Here is a 27,357-nt window from a genome sequence, read left to right as displayed (position 1 = left end):
TTTTGGCCACCCCCACAACATATGGAAGTTCCCGGGCTAGGAATCGAATCTAAGCTGCATCTGCGACTTACGCCACAGCTGCTTTGATGCCGGATCCTTAACCCACAGCTCCAGGGATTGAACCCACAGCGCCACAGAGACAAGCCAAATCCTTAACCCGCTGTGCCACAGTGGGAACTCCCCAACACCCAGGTTTTGGTGCCCCTTCCTAACTTCTTGCATTGAGTCTGCTTTTATGGGGAGAAGGCAGTGTGGTTAATTGCTGCCATTTCTCACTGAACAACAGGTTCCCAAGGAAGGTGTATGTAAGTAATAATTCTATAGACTACATTCTCATTTATGTGTACGGAGAAAGCTCACTGCTTAAAGGGACTTTTGGTGTCTCTTCACGACTCTATTCTTTCTTTGTAGCATTTCCTATAACATATTGGAAAGATCTTTTAAGCTCTTTAAGGGCAGGATATGTCATATTTCCTTTTAGATTCCCAGTACCTAGTAGAGTGCATGGCCATAGTAGCTTTGGTTTATTGACTTAGGGAATGAATGGAATGATAAGGGAATGGATGCATGGTTCACTCTTTTAAATAAATAATCATCTGTGGATTTTGTGTCAATCTGAATTTTCACACGTTGGCTTTTCTTAAAGCGAGAGAGTGGATGAGGTTTTCAGTGATCAGGGTGTGTAACCTCTGTAATTACTGTTCCCTAATGCTTGCATTTGTTTTACTAGTCACATAATTCATTAATTATCATATCTGCCCAGGATATTTAGTTTGATGGTCAAACTCAAACCAAAAAAAGAAAAATATGCGTCCTTGCGTCCTTCTGTACATGTTATAATTCTTTTCCAAGCTATGGTAATAGTGGACATGTATAAGATTTCAAAAATATACTTCAAAGTGTTAGCACTCATAATTATTGTGTTCATATGAAACCACTTAAGAAGAATTCTTGAGTTTCAAAAGGTATCAAGTTCTGCAGTGATGCTGAGCTACAGGGAATTGTAGACACCATCCAAAACGGATATTTCCCTTTCACAGATGAGAAAAAGCGAAACTCAGAGAGGTGAATGATTTGTTCAAGGTCACACAGCTCATTAGAGACTGAGCTTGCCCTGACTTTGGCTCCCCATATTCTTAGGCCAGGGGCTTGGTGGACCCTGGAACCAGGATTCTTGGGTGATGTCGATTCTGGAAGATGCAGGACCAGCCCTAAATGTCCAACCAGTCAAGACATGGGCATGATTTCTGGAAACCATGTGGTGGTGGTCGATTTGGGCTGGCGGCCAATGGAAGAAGATCCCCGTGGTCCATGTTAAGGCTCTTGGATGTATACAGTCCATCCACGTGGCGTTTAACTTTTCAGGTGTTAGAGAAATGCAGGTCTGCTGCTCAAGAAAGGCAACATCAGAGGGGACCCGCACACATGTGAAATCTTCATAATGTCCCTTTGCCATCTTAAAATGTTTGCACTTTCACCTTTTCCACTTTAATACATTACATTGAAGATTTGATGGAAAGAAACTGTAATAAGCGATGGTTCTTTTTTTCTCGTAGTCAATGTGTGTGTATAGAAGAATAGGAGGTCATTTTTAATCTCTGCAATGTAGTATTATCCCTGGCATTTAAACCAGGATAACATTTGCTCTTTTCCATTTCTGCACCCAGATTCAAAGGATTCCAAAGAGAAGAATAAAATGGAAATCCTGTACATACTGGTGCCCAGTGTTGCCATCCCCCTGGCCATTGCCTTACTCTTCTTCTTCATCTGTGTCTGTCGCAATAACCAGAAGTCGTCCTCACCACCTGTCCAGAGGCAACCGAAACACGTCAGAGGCCAAAATGTAGAGATGTCCATGTTGAATGCCTATAAACCCAAGGTAAAACTAGCAGCCCCGAGCTACACTTATTCTATGGTCTTCAAGTTAAAGCAACATCTATAATCCTCCCGAGTTTAGACATCAAAGGAGATAGAATCAGACGTTTTATAAGTGCTAGAGTTACTTTTTAGCCTGACTATGTATGGATCTCTAACTTTGTCCAAGGCAGCTTGAACCTACTTCCATCCCGATGACCATGTCAGGGTTGGGCCCGCCGTATTACCTATCACCGTAACGTGCAATTTGGGCTGGAAGGACTCACTTATGAGATCTTCTCTACCAGCCCCATGGGACTCAGAATGTGAACTATTTTTCCAATTTTCTTTTTTTTTTTTTGTCTTTTTGCCTTTTCTAGGGCTGCTCCCGCAGCATACGGAGGTTCCCAGGCTAGGGGTCAAATCAGAGCTGCAGCCACCGGCCTACACCAGAACCACAGCAACACGGGATCCGAGCCACATCTGCAACCTATACCACAGCTCACGGCAACGCCGGTTCCTTAACCCACTGGGCTAGGCCAGGGATCGAACCTGCAACCTCATGGTTCCTAGTCAGATTCATCAACCACTGCGCCATGACGGGAACTCCTATTTTTCCAATTTTTTTCACTTTTTTTTTGTGATTTATGATACATTGGGGTACAAGCTCTGATGCTCAGCTTTTGTGTAGAAATCATTTTTTAATTTTATTTATGGTTGTACAGCCATCAGCGTTACCTCATTTTGGAACACTTCCAAATTTTAAAGACAGAAAATCCACACTCTTCCCGCCGAACTGGAAGAGCTGAACACAGAAACAGAGAGAGATTGAACGTTGTTTACTAACACCACTGTCCAAAAGGCATTTTGCTTGCATAGCACGTGCAGGTATTAACGCTACTGTACTGTACACTTTAAAGTGGTTGATTTTATGTTATGTGCTTTTTGCTACAATTTTAAAAACCATTTTCATGCCTCACCTAAATCCCCTCTTCTTTGGTTTAAGTATATTTTAAAAGAAGGGTTGTCCTTACAGTCCTTGAATGCTGTTTTATGGTAGCCCACCTCAGCCTTCTCTCCGGGCTAAATCAATCGACTTCCCTTCAGTTTTTCCTCCACATCTTTCAACATTTGGGTGGCTCAAGGTCCTGGCAAGGAACCCAGGGTCACTGGCCCTTCCCTTCAATGGAGCACACATCACATCTTGGAGCTGAAATACAACAGAGGCTTTCTCTCCGGAAAGCCAGCACCTCCATCCCAGGCCTCTCAGCAAAGGGATTTCATTTAAATAACTTAGGCTTCTTGGATCCACAAAAGCCTGCCTTTTTCTTCATGTTCCAGCTCCATAGGAACATCCATTCAACAAACATTTATCTTCTCTGTGGGTTAGTGACCATATTATTCTTTGGACTCTCATAAAGAGGAGATGCATCACTTTTTATACAATTTTAAGACAAACATGCCTTCACACTCAAATTAATCCTTTTTCCCAAAAATCAGACTAGCCTAATTGGGCCTGACATGTAGCCCTCCCTCATTTGATTTATTTTACTTTGCTATTGGATTTTTTTTTTTATTAAATCTTAAAATATTTTTCTATTGCAAAGTGACATTGGTTGGTAAGGTTTGAGGGTTTCTTGAATGCTAAAAATTCATTTTTTAAGTACTCTGTCACAGGCAAAACCACTGTTCTCTAAAGTGTGAATATTTACCGGAAAAAAACCCACAGACCCTGGAGACCATAGGGTTCACTCAGTGGCCTCGGAGAATAGATGGAAGATATTTAACTCTTGACATCCAAGCTGCTAGCTAGCCAACTTTCAGACAGTACAGCCTGCTATGTAATATCCCACTTAATCCTTACAAATGTAATAGAGGAAAATAGAAGGGTTAATATTATTACACATTCCATGGGTCATACCTAGTTGACCGTTTACAGATCCTCTGACTTCAAACTTCTCGTGCAAGAGTCTTTGTTCTATGGGAATCTTTCCCTGTCATTTCTGTTATTAAATGTTGAGAAGCCTTACAAACGCCCGAACTCTTGGTGAGAGAGAGGCCCCATCACTGGTTACAGTCATCATTACAGCAGCTACCATGCTGGGGAAAGGGGGGGCACTCCTTGTTGCTGTGGCAGAAATTATAGGAAGAGTCATTTTCATTTGGAAAGTATTCAGTTTTGTAGGTCAGCCCCCTTCTGCAACTCCGTTCCATGTTGAGTGGAGGTTTCTTTTGCAACACAGAAGGTCCAGCAGGCACAATGTTTCGAATTTCGGATGTATGCCATCTTTCAAAAGATGATCTTAGAGAGCTTTGTGGCACAGCCAGAGAAAGCTGATGGATGCTGAGTGATAGAAATGATCAGGGAGTTGCCGTCTTTGCGCAGTGGTTAACGAATCCGACTAGGAACCATGAGGTTGCGGGTTCGGTCCCTGCCCTTGCTCAGTGGGTTAACGATCCGGCGTTGCCGTGAGCTGTGGTATAGGTTGCAGACGCGGCTCGGATCCCGAGTTGCTGTGGCTCTGGCGTAGGCTGGTGGCTACAGCTCCGATTAGACCCCTAGCCTGGGAACCTCCATATGCCGCAGGAGTGGTCCAAGAAATAGCAAAAAAAAAAAAGAAAAGAAAAAAAAAGAAAAAAAAGAAATGATCAGGAACTCTTCCAGGAGTTGTACAGTCATTATCTCACTTAATCCTCCCACCTATGACAGAAGGTAGGTCTTATTATCACTCAGCCAGTCTCAGTGACAACCAGGGTAACTGTGACTCCAGCCAGTCCAGGAATTTGCCTAAGGTCAAAGAGCTAGGACAAGCAGTAACATGGGAAGAGGCCTTTTCAGCTCTAGGGAAGGCCCTTGTGCTTGCCAGACCCCATAACTTTTTTTCACAGAGCAAGTCATGCTGGGAAGGGGACCTGGGGAGTCAGGCAAACAGCTAAATATGACTCTGTTTGGGCTGAGCACGAACCACCGACATCATCGGCTTGGGACAGACCTTCTGAAGAGGCCCGGATAACAGTCCTAAGCCTGAATTACACAGCCGAGGTCCTGCCAAGGACCCGAGGAATTTGGTCAGAGCCCTAACAGTCCTCTTATCCTCCATGGTCATGGAGACACATGTAAAATACACTTGGATACATTTTTCGGAAGACACGGTTTTTCCTCATTGCTAGATCCTTCCCGAAATGTGCCTCGCAAAATCTCCCAGGGTCAAGGTTTCTCCCATACAAGGATTCGACCTTAGCTTTAAAGCAATCCTTAATCAGTTTGGAAGCAGCAAGGGCTCGAGATGATGCGACCAGATCGAGGCGGGGAAAGGAAACAACAAAAACAAAGGCTAACTTTTTTTTTTTTTTCTTTTTACTCTCCTAAGAGATTTGGCCCCAATCAAATGTGAGTTATTCAGCTGTTTGTTTTGGTTCTGACAGAGTGCCTTTCCTGGAAAAAGCACAAAGGATTTTGTAGACCTTAAAGAAAATTCCTAAATGTAAACAGTCAATCTCTAAAACTGCTTTGAGAGGTCACCGACACATAAATATTACATGTACCTATAAAATCTAAAAGGAAGGGACACACATAAGAAAGTAAGAGGCGGAGGGAATCCTGAAAACAACGCCCTCCCAGAGTAAACATCAAAAGGATATTTGGAGGCTGGGATGCAAGAGGTCGAAGCTGGTCTGCCGTGGCCTCATTCTCATTCATCCAAATGGATGTGCTTTTCAGGGTTTCAGCTATCTCTTTCCATCTCTCTCCACTTGCTGAGCTGAGTTGACACACCCCTTCCCGCCTCCTGAGTGTTTGGATTAAGAAGAGGCTCCTCTGGAGACGAGAAATCCATACCCTTCAGAGAGGACAAGAGACAGACAGACAGATTGGCTGATAGGACCTGGCTTGAGTCCCCAGAGAGGTGGTCGGTGCCGTTGGAAGCTAAAACTTTTGATGGGGCACGAGTCTCCTTCTGATCTGTTGGGAAGGGAAGCCCTCGGACCAGGGAGGCACATGAACTCTCAGCCTTGCAGAGCCAGGAAATAGACATGACGGCACCCCCCAGCCCCGGGCTCCACCTCTAACTGGCCCTGTGACCCCGAGAAGCCCGATTGCCTCCCTGGGTCTCAATTTTCTCAGCTGTCCAGAGAAAGAAGTTGATTGTGTCCATGCAAAGGACAGTTTGTTTTCCTTGTCTTCTGTTCAGCCAAAAGTCTCAAACCGTTCAGTTGGATTAGATAATGCACTGTCCTTTCCATCTTTAAAATCTACTGACAGTACTCTGGTGATGCAGGAACTAAGGAGGATTTTTCTATCTTGCATTACAAATGTTACAATCTGAGTAGGTTGGTTTTTTTTTTTTAAGTACTGTGGAAAATGAACCTTTTCCAAGAAGCCTGGAAACCCTCTCTGACTCTTTGCTTTCCCGTCTACCCGCCCCAACTGTCACGTCTGAAACACAGAACAGCCTCGGTGAGGAAAGCCGTGGGCTTGCCTCATGGGGCGTTAGAAAGGGGGGCAGAGCGTCCCCCTCAAGCTCAGGGGGAGCCCAGTTCTATTCTTCCCTATGGGACCCAATTACGTGGGGTGTAGGCCCGCAGAGAGGTTAAAGGGAGGAAGAGTTTGAGAATCCGGGGCTACAGCCAAAGCCTGAACAGGCCTGTGGGTCAAACTCCTGCAGCTCCTGGCTGATCCAAGGAAATGGGGGAGAAAGCAGGACCTGCCTACAACTTTCTAAAAGTGGTGGCTCTATTTTATGTCTCAACTAACCCTTGTCTCTTGCCAGCGCCTCTGTTTCTTCGCTTCCAGACTCCTCTCCTTTTCCTTTCCAGCCAAGGTAGCTGCTGAGGGTACTGACACTTGATCATATTCTCTGGGCCTGTCCCTTCTGCGAGCCGCAGGCTCCCATGAAAAACTCCCTGCTGGGGCCTGCCCGCCCCTTTGAAACCCTGCGTCCTTAGCCAATGTCACTACACTTAGTGTGACAACATCCTCAATAACTTTCCCATTCACCCTTTCAAGCCAATGTCTCCAAGGCTTCTGAGCGCATCATTCTATTGACATAGCCTCTGAGGAGCCATCAGTGATGTAATTTAATTCAGTGACCTTTCCAAGTCTTCATCCTCTTTAATTTCTCTGGGGCTTGTGAGATGCTTAACCACCATCTTGAAATACTTTTTCTCTTGGCTCTCCTCCTATCTCCTCCTGTTTCCTTGACCCATTCTTCTTTTATTTCCCCAAGTGGGGGCCTTCTCTGACATCTGTCAGAGTTCCCTTCTCTCTCTCTCTCTCTCTATCTCTCTCTCGCTGATCTCATCCTCTGGCCTTGCTTTCACTCCCACTTGACATCATGACTCCCCAATCTGGAAGGACCAAATCTCAGGTTATAAAGTTCTTCCTCCAAGCACCCAGGAGCCCATACTCTCTAGGCCTAACGTACCTTTCCAGCCACATTTGCTCTTAGTTTATTTCTGGGAGGCGGTAGGATGTTCTTCAAAGATCAGGAATTTGGAGGCAGAGAGATGCAATTACAAATCTTGGCTCCAGTGTTTACTGTCCATGAGCGCTTTGTTTCTCATCTGTAAAACAAGGAAACAAAGAGCACATAAAAGAGACATTTTTAAATTAATTTGTTTTTACTGAGGTATAATTGACAGACATTACCTTCGTTTCTGGCATATAACATACGGATTCAATTGTTTTTTTTCTTTTTCGGCTGCACCCACGGCATTGGGAGGTTCCTAGGCCAGGGATCAAATCCAAGCCACAGCTGTGACCAATGCCACAGCTGTGACAACCATGGATCCTTAACCCCCTGGGCCAGGCTGGGGATCGAACCAGCAATGCCACAGCGAAAAGCCAGATCATTAACCTATGTAAGCCTACCTAACATCTGCCATCATACATAGTTACAATTTTTTTCTCCTGATGAGAACTTTTAAGGTTGACTCTTAGTAACTTTCAAACATGTGATATAGTGTTACGAACTGGTAATTACCATGCTAAACATTACATCCCCATGACTTACTTTTTTTTTTTTTTTTTTGGTCTTTTGTCTTTTTAGAGCCGCACCTGTGGCACGTGGAGGTTCCCAGGCTAGGGGTCGAATTAGGACTGCAGCTGCTGGCCTACAGCACAGCCACAGCAGTGTGGGATCCGAGCCGCATCTGCAACCTACAGCACAGCTCACGGCAACGCCGGATCCTTAACCCACTGAGCAAGGCCCGGGATGGAACCCACAACCTCATGGATGCTAGTTGGCTTTGTTAACCACTGAGCCACAAGGGGAATGCCGACTTACATATTTTCTGGCTGGAAGCTTGTACCTTTTGGCTCCCTTTCCTCATTTTGCCAGCCCCTTAGCAAACCACCAATCTGTTCCAAAGGAGATGTTTCTGACCCTTCACGATAATGGGTCTGACACCTCACAGGTCAACAGCTAGAAGCTACTATTATTTTTGTTGCAGTGATGCTATAAACATGCACAATCACAAACTTTTTCATCAACCACCAAATGCTGTGTACAGGATTATGTGGGCTTTGGAGGAAGCTATAGGATCCAACAGCTCACAGCATTAACTGGGGTGAGGACAGTGGAATCAGAGAGAAGATTATGGAGGTAGCCTGTTTGATAGCTCTGCTCTGCCTGTGTCCATTCAGTTAGCACAGATCCTCTGGCCCACATCCTGTTCACACCCTGGATAAAATCCCTCTGGGCAGAGGGGGTCTGATAGTGAGGACTGAGGGACTGCCCAGTACAGAGCTCAGCTTAAACCTACATCTATAGAAGCTTTACTTCTAGGGAACATGAGTATTATAAATAGATATGTTATAAATGGATATTATGAATAAGCGAAAGTACTTCACATGCATTATCTCGATACAGTCTTTATGTTTTTTTAAATAAAACCTGGCAATTTATTTTTTTATTATAGTTGATTTACATTGTTCTATCAATTTCTGCAATGATTGCAGAAATTCTATCAATTTCTATCAATGTACAGCAAAGCGATGCAGTCTTACATCTATACCTACTCTCTTTCTCATATTATCTTTCATCATGTTCCATCACAAGTGGTTGGACATGGTTCCCTGTGCTACACAGCAGCACCTCCTTGTCTCTTCATTTTAAATATAACAGTTTGCATCCATTAAACCTGAACTCCTCGTCCCTCCCACTCCCTCCGCCCCTCCCTTTGGCAACTATAAGTCTGCTGTCTAAGTCTGTGAGTCTGCTTCTGTTCTATAGATAGGTTCATCTCTGCCATATTTTAGATTCCACATACAAGTGCTATCATATGGTTTCTGACTTACTTCACTTAGTATGAGACTCTCTAGTTCCATCCATGTTGCTGCAAAAGGCATTATTTTGTTCTTTTCATGGCTGAGTAGTATCCCATTGTGTGTATGTACCACATCTTCTTAATCCATTCATCTGCCGGACATTTAGGTTTTTTCCGTATCTTGGCTATTGTGAATAGTGCTGCTGTGAATATAGGGGTGCATATATATTTTTGAATGGAAGTTTTGTCTGGATAGATGCCCAGGAGTGGGATTACTGGATCATATGGTTCAATACAATCTTCATAATAACCTTTTGAAGCTGGTACTAGCTTGAGCCTGATTTGGGGGTGAGAAAACCAGGGCTGGAGATTAAGAGTTTGCCCCAAATCATAAAGCTAGTGAGTGGCAGGGCCAAAACTCGAACCCAGGTCTGCCCAGGTCCAGAGCCCAAGTGGTCCCCATTTCACTCTACTGCCTTAATTTTTGGGCTGACTGAAACACACAAGCCCGAGTAATGAGGCCATGGTGGCTCACGCTGACATTAAAATTACTGGCATCTATTCTGCCTATTTTCAGACAGAATAGAACCAGAACCTCTCCCACTGACATTATAAAATAACTCCACCGCAGAATCAACCCTGGTCACCACGAGACATTCAAACTAACTATTAGAAAGTTACGTTATAGAGAAAAGAGCTGTTTCTGAAGTTAAATCACTTCCAGAGAAGTGCGGCTGAACTCTGAGCAAATGTGGCAAGCTATTGGTTGAACCCCCTCTAGAATTTGACTGCACAAGCCAGAAGGCACTTAGTTCAGCTGCAGTCTTTGAAAATGTCCATGACCTCCCAAAATAAAATGGCCACGGCCTTTAAGCTTTCAGAATGTAATCATTTCCGTTTGTGAGTGGAATCAATTGTTTCACAATTCTAATACTGTTTACCTAAGAACCAGTAAAAGGCATAAGAGAGGAAAACAGACTTTAGAGTCAAGCAGATTCCTATCAACAGCCAAGTCCAGATACTAAGAAAAATTCACAATTTCACATAGTGTCTGGGCTTTTGTGTGCAACTCAGGTAAAGGCTTCTATTGAAAGGTTTCGTTCACTCATTCCAGTCTACTAATGGGAGCAGCAAAGGATCAACCAGAGTTAAGGTCTAGGTCATCAGACACCAAAGAGCAATTACACCTTAATATTCCACTTTAATACCACTGGGCCTCACGCTTTTAAAATTGTGGCGCCCGCTGAGAATCAGAGGAAAACTACCCCTTCTTCCCAGAAAAATGCTCCAGCTTTGGAGCCAGACATAGTTGGAGCCAAATCTTGGCATCAGCACTGAATAGCTGGGCTTTCCTAGGCAAGCTACTGAACCAGTGAATGCCTTAATTTCCTTTTGTTTTCATTTTTTCCAGTTTTATTGAAGTATAGTTGATTTATGATGTTGTGTCATTTTCTGCGGCCCGGAAAAGTGACCCAGTCGTACATATATATACATTCTCTTTCTTAGGTTATCTTCCATCATGACCTATCCCAAAAGACTCGATACAGTTCCCTGTGCTGTGTAGTAGGATCTCATTGCTTATCCACTGATGCAAGGTGGAAATCACAGCATGGATCTCACGGATTTGTGATGAGGATTAAATGGGTTGATACATGAAGCACAGAGAGAGCCTGAAGGGTCTGTAGCGGAGTCATGAGGAAGACAGACTCGGGGGTCTGAATTTACAAGCTACTAGTTGTGGGATCACTTAACCACTCTGTTCCTCAGGTTCTGCATCTGTAAAATGGGGCTAATAGTCCTAGTATCAATTTCATGGGGTTATGATGGGATGAAACGAATTAATATATGTAAAGTACTTATAGTCTAACACATAAACATCCCCCCAATACACACACACACATTGTAGCTATTGTTATGATCTCAATGTCTGGCACATGGTGAGTATTCAATACATGGTAGCTACTATTAAACTCAGATTACAAACATTTAAGATAGAGGCTATGCCCTCCTCATGATTCTTGCATAGTTTCTCATATACTATTCTGTGTATATACTCTTTGGTACACAGTATATACAGTATCAATGGACTGATGTAACCAGCTATGAAAATATATCCCACATAAATGCCTGCACATGAAGACAGAATAAACTGATAATAAGGCCCAAGCGACAGAGGGATTTCTATTTTAAAACCATGAATCTCTCTAAGACAGTAGCCATGCAGCATATATTACCAGTTGATGGTTCTTACATTTTTTTTCTAGCTAGCATTTCTAAAGCATCTACTGAAGAGTGTTATCTCTGTCTTACATAAGTCAGAATTGCTTAACTGCATTCTGCAGACACACTGTGGTCATTCACCATGCCAGGAGCAGGGACTAGAAATTCAGTAATTGTCTGATCCAGAAAGTCTGTTCGTTTCTTCCTTCCTTTTTCCTTCTTTCTTCCTTCCTTCCTTTTCTTTCTTCCTTCCGCTTTCTCTTCCTTCCTTCCTTCCTTTCTTTCTTTTTCTTTCCTTTCTTTCTTTCTTTTTTCCTTTCCTTCCTTCCTTCTTTCTTTCCCTTCCTTTCTTTCTGTCATATTCATTTTTTTCCTGGCTTCTCTCATTCAGTCCAGTCCTGAAACATCCTCATACCCTGGGAACTTGTCAGAACTGCAGAATCTGACTTGGAGAATGAGAAACTCTGGGAGCAAAGTCTAGCAATGTGTGATTTAACAAGCGCTCTGGGGTTGGGGGGTTGGGGGGTTCAGTTCCTGCCCTGGTATAGACTCTGCAGGTCAGTACTTGAGATTCAGAGAGTAAGTTCCCCAGGCAACACAATTCTCAGAGAAAACTGTGCTCCTTAAGAGAAACCTGGTAATATCCTCCTATTATTCCAAATACCCCCCTCATTTGCATAGGGCCAAGATCTATGTCATTATTCCTTTAATATGGCGGAGGACAAATGCCACTGTGTGGGACCTGCTCATCTCCTGCAGATACTTGTGTCCAGCTAGAATGGGCAGTTGTACAGAAAAAGAGATTTGGGTGGCGTTCCCTTGTGGATTAGCAGATTAAGGATCCGGTGTTGTCACTGCAGCAGCTTGCGTCACTGGTGAGGTGCGGGTTTGATCCCTGGCATGGGTGTTTCCACACGCCATGGGCATGGCCAAAAAAAAAAAAAAAAAAAGAGAGAGAGAGAAATTTGTAAAAGGGCAGGGGTCTTAGGGCATGAGGGCTGTAAGGACCCTAGGGGGAGGTTTGGGTCCATTGTAGGAATGTGAACTTCAGTCCTTTTCCAGCACCTGCTGTTGGGCCAACTTCCTGTCCCGGAAATCCTCCACCCTCCTGTAGCTCTGCTTTTTATCTGCGTGTCGACTTCAAGTTAGACTCAAAAGTAGAGCAATCAATCATACCCTGTTCAGGTTAGAAGTGAAAAGTCACAGAGCAGGATCCAGGCTGCACTCAAATGTTGCTGGCCATCCCCAAATCCTCACCTCATTTCCTGGGGTAATCACTGTGGTAAAGCGAGCAGGAAATGGCAGGTTAGCCACAAGCTGTGTCACCCAGAGGAGTCATTTCAAGTGTATTATCACCTAAGGTGTAACTTCCCAAAGGTGGGAGGAGATAAAGTCACCGAGTCTGTCCTGCTTATCCATCTGCCATCTACATAGTTATGAATTAAAAAAAAAAACTCTACCTTGGTTCATTGCTTTCATTCCTAAAGCTAATGGATCAAAAAGGGACACACATCTCCACTTAGTATTCCTCGCTCAGGTGCGAGATGCCACCAACATCCACCTGGCCTCTCTAGCAGCTGGTTCGACAGGACCCCGGTGCTCCTATAGGACTCACATTTAAAATGGTCTCCCTGCATTTTCCTTCTGTGAAGAGTTCACTGAAACTCGCCTGCAGTTGCTCTTCAAAAATTTCTAAGGGAAGACGCAGCAACCGGATTTTACAACCATGTATCAACTTCTCCATCAACTTCGATTTCTCTCCCCTCCCCACAATTATATCATTTTTAAAAACCACACTGAGGCAGATGTGTGTTTACTTTGAAAAGTAAAAATGTTAACATTGAAACTGAAAGCCTGTTTCAGGTTTAAGGTACTTAATTGCCTTGCAGCATATAATAAACGGAGCCCATCTTGTCATTCAACTAATGGATGGAGTGATAAAGAGATAGGAGCCCAGGACCCCATTCATTCCAATTTTCCTTTGTACTTGGTTTACTTTGGCATCGTGCCGCATGTGTATTTTACACTTCTTTACATTTTGTACATCCCTGTATGACAAATACTTGTCAAACAAAAACTAAACAGATTTATAACCCCTTAACTTGAAATGAGCCAAAATTGAACTGCCAAAACTTTATGACTTCATTTTCTTTCATAGTTTTCCACTACATTGGTTCAAACAGACAAACCCCACTTGAGGTCAAGCAGAGGTCATTTCACTTTCATTACTAAAATATAATTTACAATATGCCAGACCTAAACAAGTTGAGCCTAAAGGGTTTGTATAATGTAAACCATCTGTTCCTCAACAATACAGCTAATTTCCTGCCGTCACCATACAGTCTACTGACTGCTTCTTTAAGGGTTTTTATGATTTTTTAACCAGTTCAGGATTTATGTAAAATTTGAAAATGAGTCTATAGTTAAGACTCATTTGTACCAAATAACTTGAGCATTTAAAAAATGCAAATCACTGTGTAAATTGTTCCCCTGAAACCAAGCTCTGAGCTGCCTTTTTTTTTTTTTTTTTCTGGGTATTTCTATGCCTGCTGCTGCGCAGGTGTTCCAAGGAAAGGTTTTGTGGAATCTGCCGTTTTAGTTGCTTTCTGTGCTTCTTTCCCAAGCACATCCCCAAATTTGGTTATGACTAGCTCTGGGGAACCACTCCTTTCTTCTATCTGCTGGGGAGGAGTCAGGACTATATGCTGTCTGGCCCACTGGCTATGAGTGAACTAGGACGGGACACGCTTGGGGTCACAACGGACTGTTTCGTGGGTCTGGAGAGGGAGAAAGACGAACAATTATCATTTCGCAGAGTGACCACACACCAAAAAGGCTGACCTCCCACCCCTGCAAGGTGACAGCCCCCAGGCTGAGCCTCCAGAGATGTGCTGTGTCAAACTGGGGTTGCTGGCCAGCAGGTTTCTCAGGTTTCAAACAGAAGGCCTTGTACATGCACATGTAGCAGTGTTGGCTCTCCTAAAAATTCTCACACTCTTCTAAGCCTCTTTCTCCATCTTGAAAATGGCAAGAGTAGGAGTTCTTCTTCCAAAGGCGAATACCAGAAAACCAAGTTGCTTACCTCAGTGCAGGGGAATGCAGCCGGTCTTCTTAGCCAGGAAGCCCCCCCCCCCGGGGCCACATGTCAGGCCAGCACCAAGGTCCTGTCCCTCTCCTCTTCTCTTCCACGAGTTTGGCCACCTTCCTCCCTTTCCCACCATTCACGCTTCCGCGTGGGTTTTTGTTCCTTCCGCCTCCATCCGCCATCTCCCAGAATCCTCTGAGGAGCAGGCTCTAGGCCGCTCAAGTTTCTCCCCACCCTCCAGCTCACAAGCTCTGTCGTTGTCAAAGCATTAAAAAAAAAAAAAAAAAAAAAAAAAAAAACAGCTACAGGGGAATGGAGAAAGATGAACAAGAAGAAACTGAAACATTTTTTTCTAACATAGAATTGTAGAAAACTCTCTGGAATGATTTAAAGCTGTAGGTGGATCTGAATCATTTGCTTGACGCCACTTTCTGGATTATTTCCCTAAGAAGGATAATAAAATTGATTTATAGAGCCCTTATTAGGTGGAAATTACTTTCAGACATTGACATTGTTGCATTTCATCCCTACTGTAATTATGGAAGCTAGATATCATATTATTTCATAGATATGGAAATAGAGGTTCAGAAAAGTTAAGAGACTCAGCCATGGTCAGCCACCTAGTGTATAGGACCTATTCCACAGGATGGCTGTAGTAAATGCGTTCATATTTCAGTGCTTAGAACATGAGAAAGACGTATCATAAGATATCGCTTACATGTGGAATCTAATAAAAATGACACAAAAGACCTTATTTATAAAATGGAAACAACTTCAAGGATTTCTCCATCAAATTTATAGTTGCCATCTGGAAAACCGTGGTGGGGAGGGTTAAATTAGGAGGATGGGATTGACATGTACACATTAGTATCTAGAAAATAGATAACTAAAAAGGACCTATGGTATACCACAAGGAAATTTACTCAATATTCTGTAATAACTTACAGGGGAGAAAGAATGGATATATGGGCAACTGATTCACTTTGCTGTACCCCTGAAGTTAATATATTTTAAGTCAACTATAGTCCACTAAAATTTTTTTTAAAAAGAAGATCAGTGCCTGGCACATAGTAAGTCCTATATAGATGTTAACTATTATTCATAGGAAGCAGCAGGTCCAAGATGTGGATTCAGATTTGTATGAGTCCAAAGATCACATGGTTTGAATTACCCCACACTGCCTATGGATTAGCCTCAGCAGAGGATGGGGGTGGGGGGAGTCTTAACTCCTCTTTAGAGCAGTGTAATATTCCTTGTGTTTAATTCCTAATGCCCACTTTCCCTCAAAAGTAGTTTATTATTCAGACCCTTACATTTCTCTAATCACCAAAAGCATGGGGATTCTGTTTAGGTCGAAAAGTAAGTAATAACTACCATACCATTCAAAGGACTTTCACATAAATTGGATTCATTTAGGAAATGTTCTAATGGAAACCCCTATCTGAACACCATGTGGGAAAAATTCACCTTGGCCACAAAAACGCAATCGTCCGTGGGCTGCAAGACTGAAAAAGTGGGGTTGGTTCATCTGGTTACTTTCCCCATCATCCACATTCTGTTCCTCAAAGGAACTGCATGGCACCCACAGAATCCAGACCCAAAAGGAAAAATAGTAATGGAATTGTGATTGCAGAAATTGCCTGGATGCAGTCAGATAGGAAGATTGGTCGCATGTTTTTAAATTATTCACTTTTGGGAACTGGTAATGTATTCACCTGTTTCAAAAAATTTAAAGTATAAAATTTTAAGTATAAAAAATGTAAAGCATAAAAAGTATAAAACATTTAAAGTATAAAAAAGTATAAAATTTAAAGTATAAAAAATTTAAAGTGAAAAATCTCCTACCTCTGCCTCCTTCCTCCTAGTTCTCACCTCCAAGCTCTCCCAGTAACCTCTACTGTTTCCTGAGTACCCTTTCAAGTTTCCTGATGCCTATGGAAAGAAGTAGAAATACATTTATTCTTTCAGCTTCCTCTTTCACACAAAAGTAGCATACAATATTTTACTCTTCTTTTGCTTTTTATTTTTGTAGGAATAGAATTTTGGAGCTCTTTCCCTATCAGTACATAGAAAGTGTCTACATAGAAGGTGTCTGCATTGGTTCTTGTAACTGTATAATATCGACTTACTAGCTCCACCACAATTAACTCAATCAGTCTTCACTAAGTAGACATTTAGGTTATTTCTAGTCTATTACAAACAATACTATAATTAATAGGGCTGGATTACTAAGCTTTAATTTCCTGAATGTTTAAAGCAATGAGTTGCCATTACTTTCAGCGTAAGTAACTCTACTGTAAGACATTTATAAATACATTTATACATATGAGACAAATCTAAATACTTACAAATACAAACCCTATAAAGTCTACTTTAACAAATTAGTGAGATGTATGTATAAGAAATATTATTTGCATGGAGGATTATTGTTTTAAAATCCTCAATTCTATTTTGTCCTTTTAAGTGGGTATTTTGCTATGAGTTTATTTATACTTATAATTAGGTTAATGGGCATTTTGCCCTGGAAAATATCAGCCTAAAACAGAGCTAATCATTGTGAATTCTAGATTAGTTGAGTTTGGATTAGAGAAATTTTTCCCTTAATTTTCTGAACTGTTTTTTTAAACTCTGTACAGAGAGCCCTGAATTCCATATGTATTTGCAAAATTGTCAGCTTCAATTGGGATACACACAGCAGTATTCTTTTTCTAAAAAATAAGTATTTAAAGTGCCTTTAAAAGGGATTACTTTCAAAATCAGTTCATGTAAAAATGCATTGCTTTTATGACCTTTTTCCCTAAAAAACTAGATTAAACAACAGAATAGATTTGAGGTGAATTTCAAAAAAATGGTAAAAACACATGACAGACGTTACCATCAGGATCAAATGTCACAATTTAATACTTATTTTTCTGGCGAGTTAGATGCTTTCTCTTGTTCGTTTTAAGGCCAATCAGTAAACAACCTACTTGCAAAACTGTAGAGATAGTCATTGGTTTGAAGGACAATGGCTCCCTTCAAAAAAAACTGAAATCTAAGAGGAAAAAAATATATTCATAAAAAGTACAGCAACAACAAAGTAGTCATAGCTAAATGTTAAATAGCACTTCCCATATGCCAAGCATCATGCGGAACACTTGACAAATGTTAACTTATTAAAAATTGATAAGAAACCTATGAGATAAGCACAGTTATTACCATCCTGTTTGATAGATGAGGGAAACGAGGCACCGAGTGGTTAAATACTGTACCCCGGATTCAAACGTGAATGGTCTGGCTGCAGAGGTCCTATATGTAACCAGCCATCGCCGTGCATCCTGCATGTAGCAGCGTTTACACTGCAAAGCCAGAAGGGTTCCAGGAAACAAAGACCAGGCTGGTCAGGGAGAGTTTCAGAGCAAGGATTCCGGAAATAGAGAGGAGCACATTCCATGCCTCCCCTCCTCTCCTGCGAGCACCTCAGGACAGCCTTTTGTTTTAGTTTCTCTGGCTTTTAGCTCAACAGATACCTTAAAAATAGGAAAACACTGGAGAAACAAAGGCATTAGGCAAGAATGTGCAGGGTGTTCGCGTGTGGACAATGAGGAGACCTATTCAACTAAAAGTAATGGGATGGCCTCACTTACATGTGGGATCTAAGAAAAGGATACAAATGAACTTACAAAACAGAAACAGACTTACAGACATAGAAAATAGACTTCCGGTTACCAAAGGGGAAAGGGGGGGGAGGGTTAAAGTGTGAGTTTGGGACTGACGGGTACACATGACTATATGTAAAATGGATAACCAACAAGGACATACTGTACGGCGCAAGGACGTTACTCAATATCTTGTAATAACCAATAAGGGAAAAGAACCTGAAAAGAGTGTGTGCGTGTGTGTGTATCATTGTGCCGTATACCTGAAACTAAGACAACATTGTAAAAAGCTATAACTATACTTCCATAAAAATAAATAAAATAAAGCAAAGGTAGAAAACAATGCAAAAAATAAAGTGAGGCCATCATGTAGCAGTGTAGCAAGGGTAGCACCAAATTACAAGTACTCTAAGTGCCAAACTTAAGGCTATATCCTCGTCAACAGTGCTTCTCACACTCTAACATGGACCTCAGTCACCTGGAGTCCTGTGAAAGGCCCATCCTGGTTCCCTAAGTCTGAAGCAGGGCCAAGAGTCTGAATGTGTAGTGAGTTTCAACTGATGCTGATGTTGCTGGTCTCAAGACCACACTCAGTGAAGCAAGATTCTAAGCCACAGCAGGAAACCATTGTTGAAGCAAGGGGTAGGGAGAGAGAGCTATGGCGAGTGATGGGCAGAAACTTGCCTATGGCTAAGTTGCAGCCAACAACTTTAAAGATTTCTAGATGTACAATGCTGTACTTAATTTGATTTATAGAACCTTTCTCCATATGCCCCACTCTTCTTCTAGATGCCAGGATGCCTTGCCTTCAGAAATGATTTAAACCACAATTTCTCCTTTCTTTCATACAGAGCAAGGCTAAAGAGCTGCCTCTTTCTGCTGTACGTTTTATGGAAGAATTGGGTGAATGTGCCTTTGGAAAGATCTATAAGGGCCATCTCTATCTCCCAGGCATGGACCATGCTCAGTTAGTTGCCATAAAGACCTTGAAAGACTATAACAACCCCCAGCAGTGGACAGAATTTCAACAGGAAGCCTCCCTGATGGCCGAACTTCACCACCCCAATATTGTCTGCCTTCTGGGGGCTGTCACTCAGGAACAACCTGTGTGTATGCTTTTTGAGTACATGAATCAGGGGGATCTCCACGAGTTCCTCATCATGCGGTCCCCACACTCAGATGTTGGCTGTAGCAGTGATGAAGATGGGACAGTAAAATCCAGCCTGGATCACGGAGATTTTCTGCACATTGCGATTCAGATTGCAGCTGGCATGGAGTACCTGTCCAGTCACTTCTTTGTCCATAAGGACCTCGCGGCTCGCAATATTCTCATCGGAGAGCAGCTTCACGTAAAGATTTCAGACCTTGGGCTTTCCAGAGAAATATACTCTGCTGATTACTACAGGGTACAGAGTAAGTCTTTGCTGCCCATTCGCTGGATGCCCCCCGAAGCCATCATGTATGGCAAATTCTCCTCTGATTCAGATATCTGGTCTTTTGGGGTAGTCTTGTGGGAGATTTTTAGTTTTGGACTCCAGCCGTATTACGGATTTAGTAACCAGGAAGTGATCGAAATGGTGAGAAAACGACAGCTGTTACCATGCTCTGAAGACTGCCCCCCCAGAATGTACAGCCTCATGACAGAGTGCTGGAATGAGATTCCTTCCAGGAGGCCAAGGTTCAAAGATATTCACGTGCGGCTTCGGTCCTGGGAAGGACTCTCGAGTCACACCAGCTCTACTACCCCTTCCGGAGGAAATGCCACCACACAGACCACATCCCTTAGTGCCAGCCCAGTGAGTAATCTCAGTAACCCCAGATATCCCAATTACATGTTCCCGAGCCCGGGTATCACAGCACAGGGCCAGATTGCTGGGTTCATCAGCCCACCCATACCTCAGAACCAGCGATTCATCCCCGTCAATGGATACCCAATACCTCCTGGATACGCCGCCTTTCCAGCTGCCCACTATCAGCCGGCAGGTCCTCCCAGAGTGATTCAGCACTGCCCACCTCCCAAGAGCCGGTCCCCGAGCAGTGCCAGTGGGTCAACTAGTACTGGGCATGTGACCAGCTTGCCTTCTTCAGGATCCAATCAGGAAGCAAACATCCCCTTACTACCACACATGTCGATTCCGAATCATCCTGGTGGAATGGGTATCACCGTCTTTGGCAACAAATCCCAAAAACCCTACAAAATAGACTCAAAGCAGCCCTCTTTGCTAGGAGACGCCAACATTCATGGACACACCGAATCTATGATTTCTGCAGAACTGTAAAGTGCACGACTTTTGTAAATGTGGTATACAGGAAAAACTAGAAAGTCGTAGAAAAGATTTATATTCAAATGTTTTTTTTATTAAAGTAAGGTTCTCATTTAGCAGACATTGCAACCAGTATCTTCTGTGAAGTTTAACTGTGTCGTACCAAGCAGGGCAGACACCAGCCAGAAAGAAAGAAAGAAACATTGTGGGATTAACACTCCATCAGGGTGTGTGCCATGGCATTGGGATTGGTACATCTGGTTTCAAGTACTGAAAACTGCACACCAGTGAAGAGGAAAAGAACCTTATGATTCAGGATCAAACCAAAAAGGAAGGTCAAAGGGTGCTTTGTGTAGTCACGTTCAGTCGCCATGACTGGTCTATCCCCCAAATGTACATACCATTAGCATTTGTCTACCTGCTGTCTTTTCTTCAGGACAGATGTTCAGGAATTATGTTGATTCAATTTAGACTCTATGCATGTGTGTGTGGAAGAGATGTTCAAAATCAAGGAGGAAACTTTAGGCCAAATTAAAAATCTCAGATGGAAACGAGCCATAGACAAGTATAAGTTTCCCTAGAGCCTTCTGCACAGCAGAGCTTCTTTGGAAAGGTGCAGAGTGTGCCTCTGTGAATCTCCTCTGTTGATCATGAAGGCCTTTTCCACAGGGTGTTTACGCAAGCCCTTGAAATAATATAGGGCGTCAGATCCTAAGAAGGCTAGATATGGATGCCGAGATTGATTGTTGGTTGACAGTTCACTTTGTTGCATTAGAAACGAGGCACCAAAGCCAGCACAGTCAGGAAAATGGCCCCTCGGGCTAGAGCAGCCTCCATGGGAAAGGAACAAGGGTTTCCATGGAGACAGTCTCACAGGAGCTTCCCTGGACCAATATCATTGAAGAATAGAGGTGTGGCTCAGACCAGCCTATCAGGGCTTGCCTCCTCCCTCTTATGAGTAGTTCAAGTTATTGGGGTACTCGTGGTAAGCGGACTCTGGGGAAGGAGGAAGCTCTATGACACAAATATCTAGTTAATTTGACGTTTCTCTCTTTTTTTTTTTCTGATGGATGTTCACAGATTTTATTCCAGCACCAAGAATTATGACAATTTATTCATAGACTTAGTTGGAATCCAAAGACTATGAATTCTATTCCACAAAACATTACAGTATTTTTAAAACATGAGTACTGAGTTCTCACTTCAAAGATTACCATGAATTGAATTTTTTAAGCTGGTAAATAGAAGCAACATGATTATTCTTGCCTTAGGTAGGGGAAAGTATCAAATGTGCATCTCGTGCCTTACCTGCTAACCATCTTTTGCCAAGCTTGGAATTCTTATGGGTTTCAAGCTCTATATAGAAAGGAATGTTATGACTGATTTTTCTCTTGTTAAAAAATGACTCCTTTCTTCTAAGAACAGTGTCTCAAAGTCTCATTTTTTTTTTATTTTACAGCTGAAGAGACTTATAAAGAGACCTACAGTATATAAAGTAATTCCTGGAAATGGTATTTGATGAGGAGAATGTAAGAGAATAAGAAGCATGTTGACGTTTCAATTTTGTAAAAAGTAATGCAATTAGGATGAGAAATCAAAGAAATATGTTTACGAAAATGCTTTGCAATTTTCCTAAACACTGAATCTTCAAACAACAAACATGGACTTATAGGTACTGTGAACTCGAAGAATTGGCTATATTCAGATTTATTGGGAGATAAATTAAGACATATTTGTATGGCATAAATAAGCTGATTCAGAAGTTACATTTCTTAACTTTAGTTAGAGGAGAATATTTGTATCCTTTTGTTGCTATGCAACTGTTTAATGGTGAAGATTCAAACCACAATTTTGTATATCATACGACAATCAATTGTTTTCCAAGAATATTTATTATTTTAAGTAAACACAATTTCAGTGAATCTGAGTTTTTCTAGGAGTCCCTTAAAGGGAAATTAGCATTCCGTGAGCCAGTAAAATATCTACTCTGGAAAAACATTACTATGGGTAAAAAATAAATTCCAGTTAGTTTTTTATAAAGAACTATAACATTTATTTTTAACATTTTATAATTACTGAAGTCCTTAAAGTGAGCAAACTAAATTTCAAAACCACTTGTCATAATGTATTTTATAATAGCACTGTGATACTACATAACACAGTCCCTTTTGTATTAAAATAGTATTTTTTTTTCACAGACTGAAGAGTATCTTCTGCTTTGTTGACCATGTTTTGTAAGATGACTTTATTTTCAGATCTTTTCCCCTTTTTGCACAAAACTATGTTTATGGTTTGTATCACAGAAGTGAAAATATATCTCTGCATTTTTATATCTGGTCTGTTTCCTTGTTTGCTTTGTTTTTAACTCGATATAGATTTTCTTCAAATATATAATGGCAATATTCAGATATCTCACCCTATCATATCTTTCCTTATTTTCACTGCATGCATTTAATCACTGTATTACTTAATGTTTGATTTGTTATTATGGGCATTCCAAATAGACAAGTATGGAATTGTATGACAAGAAGCCTATTTTATATTGGGGATATATGCATTTGTATTTCACACACCAGAGATGATATTAAACACTGATTATTTTATGCTGCTGTTTATTAAAAATGTTTACTGTAAAATATTATTTCCTGAATATTGCTATCATGGAGGTATTTGGGAATTTTAACATTATTTCTCCTGATGTTTGACATTTCATAGGAAGAAGAATCATAATTCCTATTTACTGCTATTTCACTGAAATGATTTTTTTTTAAGCAGGCTTTTACAATAGGTGTGGGCATTCTTTTGCTAGTGACCAGAGGTGGAAGGGAGAATCCCAGTGATTTTATGGCCATATATTACCCACCTATATATGGCAAGATTTTAATTTTTTAAATCAAAATAATATACTGGATAATTACTGGACAAGCAAATGGAATATCAGAATTGGTTTTTAAAGTTGCATCTTTTTCTTAATGTTTCCATGTGAACTTAAACATCAGAAGTCATCTTGGAACTCTGAAAAAGAAAAAGCTGTGTACTCTTATCATGTTCAACTTAGAGTCCACCCATATTGATAAAAGAAATGTGGCCATTTAATTGTCACAGCTTATCTTTATGACCTTATTTGCCCAAAAGAAAGAGCTCCCCATCTGGCGATTAATACACACTGTCAAGGAAAATGAGTATCATTAGCAAAGTTCAAAGAACTTGTCCATTTCTGCTATTGAACACAGAAGGGAATACAATAAAACCTTCAGGGCCTTATCCATCTGTTTTAGGTACAGTTCTTGTCACCACCTCAGCGATCAAACTCAATAAAGCAATCACTTCACATGGCAGTGAGTTGGTGTCAGATTGGGTTTCTCCCCTCTCACTTGAATTCCTCAATCTGCCCCTTCACTCCCGTTTCCTTCTTGTGTCTGCAGGCACTTCCCCTCCCACCAGCCCCAATCCCTTCAACTCTGGGACTGGGGCCTTACCCTGAATTTCCTAATCACCAACATCTGCAAGCTCACAGCACCACCTCAGATGATGCCTCCCACAAACCACTCAATACTGATTAGAGAGGGGCTCTATTATCTACACACCTTCAAAGAAGATTCCCTACCCCAGAGGTTCTCCAAGTGTGAGCCTCAGGCCAGCTGCTTTGGGTTCTCAGGTCCCACTTCAAAATACTGAATCAGAAACTCTGGGGGCGAAATCCAGCCATTTAACAAGCCCTTCCAGAGTCTAAAGATGGAGAATTACAGAACCAGCCTAATTTAAAGTCCTGGAGTGGAAGGTGAGAGAATGATCATTATATCATCAGTAATGTATGCACAGCATTTCGGTCACTTTAGTCCCCTTAAAGGTAGTCAAGCTTCAGTGCATCCAAAATTCAGCACCAGAGAGTTCCCTGGTGGCCTAGGAGATAAGGATTCAGCTTTGTCACTGCTGTGGCATGGGGCCAATCCCTGACCGGGAAACTTCCGCATGCCATGGGTGTGGCCAAAAAAAGAATTCAGCACTAAAAACATTTGCATGAACCACTTGACAGTTGATTACATTTTTTTGTAGTTCACTTGGATAGAAAAGTAACAGCATGTATGTAGGCTTTGCCAAGAATATACTCCTGATCTAGTTCACTCAAGCCTACATTCTTGGAGAGTAACCAAAACTTTTTCTTTCATATGGAGCTCAAAAGAGTTGGTCTCTTTGTGTACCTTTTTTTTTTTTTTTAATTCCTTGCATTGATGATTAACACAACTAAAATAACTCTCCTCTGTTTTGCAGCTTGAGGTCAAGGATAGGCTGGTCTTTCATGGGAGGAGGGAAGGCCCAGCTCCCCAAAGGCATCAAGCAGAAGCAGCTGCAGAGGCTCCCCGCCTCCCCTGAGCTTCCTGTGACAACCTGACCCAGTTGGCCGGATGTGGTCACCTGTGGCTTGTTCCACTGTGTTCCCTTGCCAGCTGCAGTCTCTCAGCCCCGGCTGGCTGGCCTGGAGTGCTCCTCAGCTCAGGCTGTGCTCCCCAGGGCCTTTAGAGAGCCAAAAGCTCTAGGGAGGACAGTAGGAGGGGTATCCATACTCTTCTTAATTTATAGAGCTTTTCTTTTTTCAATCAAAAGTTCAAATTGCTAAGGAGGAAATGCTATATTAGAGAAGCAGAAGGGGTGGGGGAGCACACACATAAGAGGAAAATTTCTGCAGCCAAAATATGCCTGCACCTGAAGGTTGTTATCATAAATGCCAAGAGTATTAGGACGCTGTTAACGCAGAGGAAGGAGAGCCTTTCAAACCATCAAAGCCTTCAAGGTCAATGGCATCCTCTGGGAAATCAGGCTGGGGAAGGCTAAAAACAGACATACAGGGAGACGGTCTGCCAACAAATTTATGCCTGGTCGAATCCTAGGCACCTACGAATTGCTTATTCGCAGGAAGCCCCTGATAATTGCTGACCAGGCCTGACATGCTGCTGGACCCAAGTGACCAGGTTAGTCGCTGTTCTTACTGAAGAATGGTTAAATTAGGACCAGGACCCCTTGTTAAAATAGGATATGACATTACTGTACTCACAGTTTTTAAAAGGTCATTATCTCAAGAGGTCAGCATGCTGAAATGAAGATAATTCACAGGATAGTCAGTCTGAAGGAAATTGACTCTAAATGTCAGTCTTCATGGACGTATGTTCTTCACTAAATTCCAATATACCGGCAAAACCACAGAACCAGCTGCACAAAGCCACAGTAGTGCTCCAGCTCTCCCTGCCACAGAACTTGGAACTTGCTTCAGAAATAGGTGGCAGTCAGGCCTCATTCTACAGCAGGGGCTGCTCAGCCATTGTAGTCCTTGGGCCTCGAACTCCAGTTATTATTGGGGTCCATCCTAATACACTTCTCTGAAAGGTTTCGAGCTCTCTACACCTTAGAATCACTTGAAAGGAGCTGAAACTCCCCAGCAGCATGATCTAGGTAGTGTATTAAGAGTCAACTCGGAGTTCCCGTTGTGGCCCAGTGGTTAATGAATCCGACTAGGACCCATGAGGTTGCGGGTTCGACCCCTGGCCTTGTTCAGTAGGTTAAGGATCCAGCGTTGCCATGAGCTTTGGTGTAGGTTGCAGATGCGGCTTGGATCCCGCGTTGCTGTGGCTCCGGTGAGGCTGGCATCTACAGCTCCGATTAGACCCCTAGCCTGGGAACCTCCATATGCTGTAGGAGTGGCCCTAGAAAAGGTAGAAAGACCAAAAAAAAAAAAAAAAAAGTCAACACGTAAGACTGAAAGTAATGTTCAGACAAAATGACAGTTTAGGACATAATTGTCCTTCCAGAATTCATTCTGGAAAAAAGTGTATTCGTTGTATCCGTCACCCTGGCTGCAGTAATAACTCCAAAACCTCGGTGGCTCACCTTGCAGGGGCCAATGTTCATTTCACATCCATGTCAGTCAGCAGAGGTGGACCCGTCGCTGCAGCTGCTTCTGGGTCTCTGAAGGACATGCTGTTCTCAGGGCACAGGGAAAAGAGCAAGAGGCAGAACTGAGACACAATCCCTGGTAAAGCTTTGCTCAGACGTGCTGTAAATTGCATCCCCCCCTCAAGTTTTCTTGATCAACACAAATCCTGAGGTCAAACCTGACCTTAGGAACTGGATGAATCTTGATCTAGTGAGAGGCACTGCAAGGCACATAGTCACAGGCAGGGATGTAGACTCTTCCAGGGAAGGGGGTGAACAGCTGGGAACAATAACCCAATTCCCCACACGGCTGCAGCCCTGAGTGCATAGCATCTCTATGGCAAACCCAGAGCACCCGCACCCTTCTGTCCTCTTGCCTTCGTGGCTACTCACTCACTGGTGCGCTTCCCAGCTGAGCTCACATTCAGCCTTAACATTTTCAACATACTGCCCTGGATAAGCTACTAATCAGTCAAGGACAGCAGCAGGAATGAACCCGATTAGCCAGCCCTATAGCAGAACCATGGGGGCCAAACCAGGTCATTATTGCAAGTGTCTGAGGAGATTTTAAAAACTGTAAGTTCTCAGGACCACCCCCTTTTCATGTACCATAAAACTTACCTTAAAAATCTACAAGTTCCTCAGGCAGAGCATTCCACACTGTATGGAGCCTGGAAGAAGAGTTTGGCTCAGGCACGCGTTGTTTTCAGCTGCTCTGGCACGTGTCAGGTGACCTTGAAGTAAGAGGCAGTCTCTGCTTCCTTATCCATAAGCTGGTGTACATGTAGCTTAGAGGTGAAGAGTAAAGGCTCTGAAGTCAGACTGCCTGGGCTGCAAGCTCCCCTTCACCCTTTGGTAATGGTGAATTTACTAAACTGCTGCTTCTTCATCTGAAAAAGTCTCCCCCCCTAGATAGGAAGCTAAGGAGCATGAAGGAGCTGCAAAGCACCTGACACAAAGTTTCCTTAAAACATAGTCTATACAACTTTACAATTTCTCTCTCATACCTGTCTTTCAGAGTGGATGTAAGCAGTTAATAACAATGCATATAAATATATGAGAAGTAGTTGGCATGTTGTCAGGACAAAAAGTGAAAATGTTG

The 27,357-nt window shown here is 42.5% G+C and overlaps 1 protein-coding gene and 2 long non-coding RNA genes across 3 annotated transcripts in view; 1 reads left to right on the top strand and 2 right to left on the bottom strand.

Moving 5' to 3' along the window:
- ROR1 (receptor tyrosine kinase like orphan receptor 1) overlaps positions 1-22,957 on the top strand; it is a 448,217-nt gene extending 425,260 nt beyond the window's left edge. Inside the window, exons 8-9 of the mRNA XM_047788808.1 lie at positions 1,668-1,879; positions 18,915-22,957. Coding sequence (XP_047644764.1) covers positions 1,668-1,879; positions 18,915-20,342 — 1,640 coding nt within the window. The 3' untranslated portion in view covers positions 20,343-22,957. The remainder of the gene's footprint in view (positions 1-1,667; positions 1,880-18,914) is intronic.
- Positions 171-4,270, bottom strand: LOC125132033 (uncharacterized). Its single transcript, XR_007136120.1, has 3 exons — positions 3,776-4,270; positions 2,593-2,659; positions 171-1,805 (listed from the first exon to the last, which is right to left on the bottom strand). It is a non-coding gene; the product is annotated as an uncharacterized LOC125132033 (long non-coding RNA).
- On the bottom strand, positions 4,523-26,938 carry LOC125132031 (uncharacterized). Its single transcript, XR_007136119.1, has 4 exons — positions 26,877-26,938; positions 26,211-26,300; positions 7,278-7,416; positions 4,523-5,693 (listed from the first exon to the last, which is right to left on the bottom strand). It is a non-coding gene; the product is annotated as an uncharacterized LOC125132031 (long non-coding RNA).
- Positions 26,939-27,357: the final 419 nt, after the last annotated feature.

This window comes from Phacochoerus africanus, chromosome 8, assembly GCF_016906955.1.
Source record: "Phacochoerus africanus isolate WHEZ1 chromosome 8, ROS_Pafr_v1, whole genome shotgun sequence".
Classification (NCBI taxonomy): domain Eukaryota; kingdom Metazoa; phylum Chordata; class Mammalia; order Artiodactyla; family Suidae; genus Phacochoerus; species Phacochoerus africanus.
The sequence above is the reverse complement of the archived record's forward strand: the minus strand, read 5'-3'. Positions and strand labels throughout refer to the sequence as shown.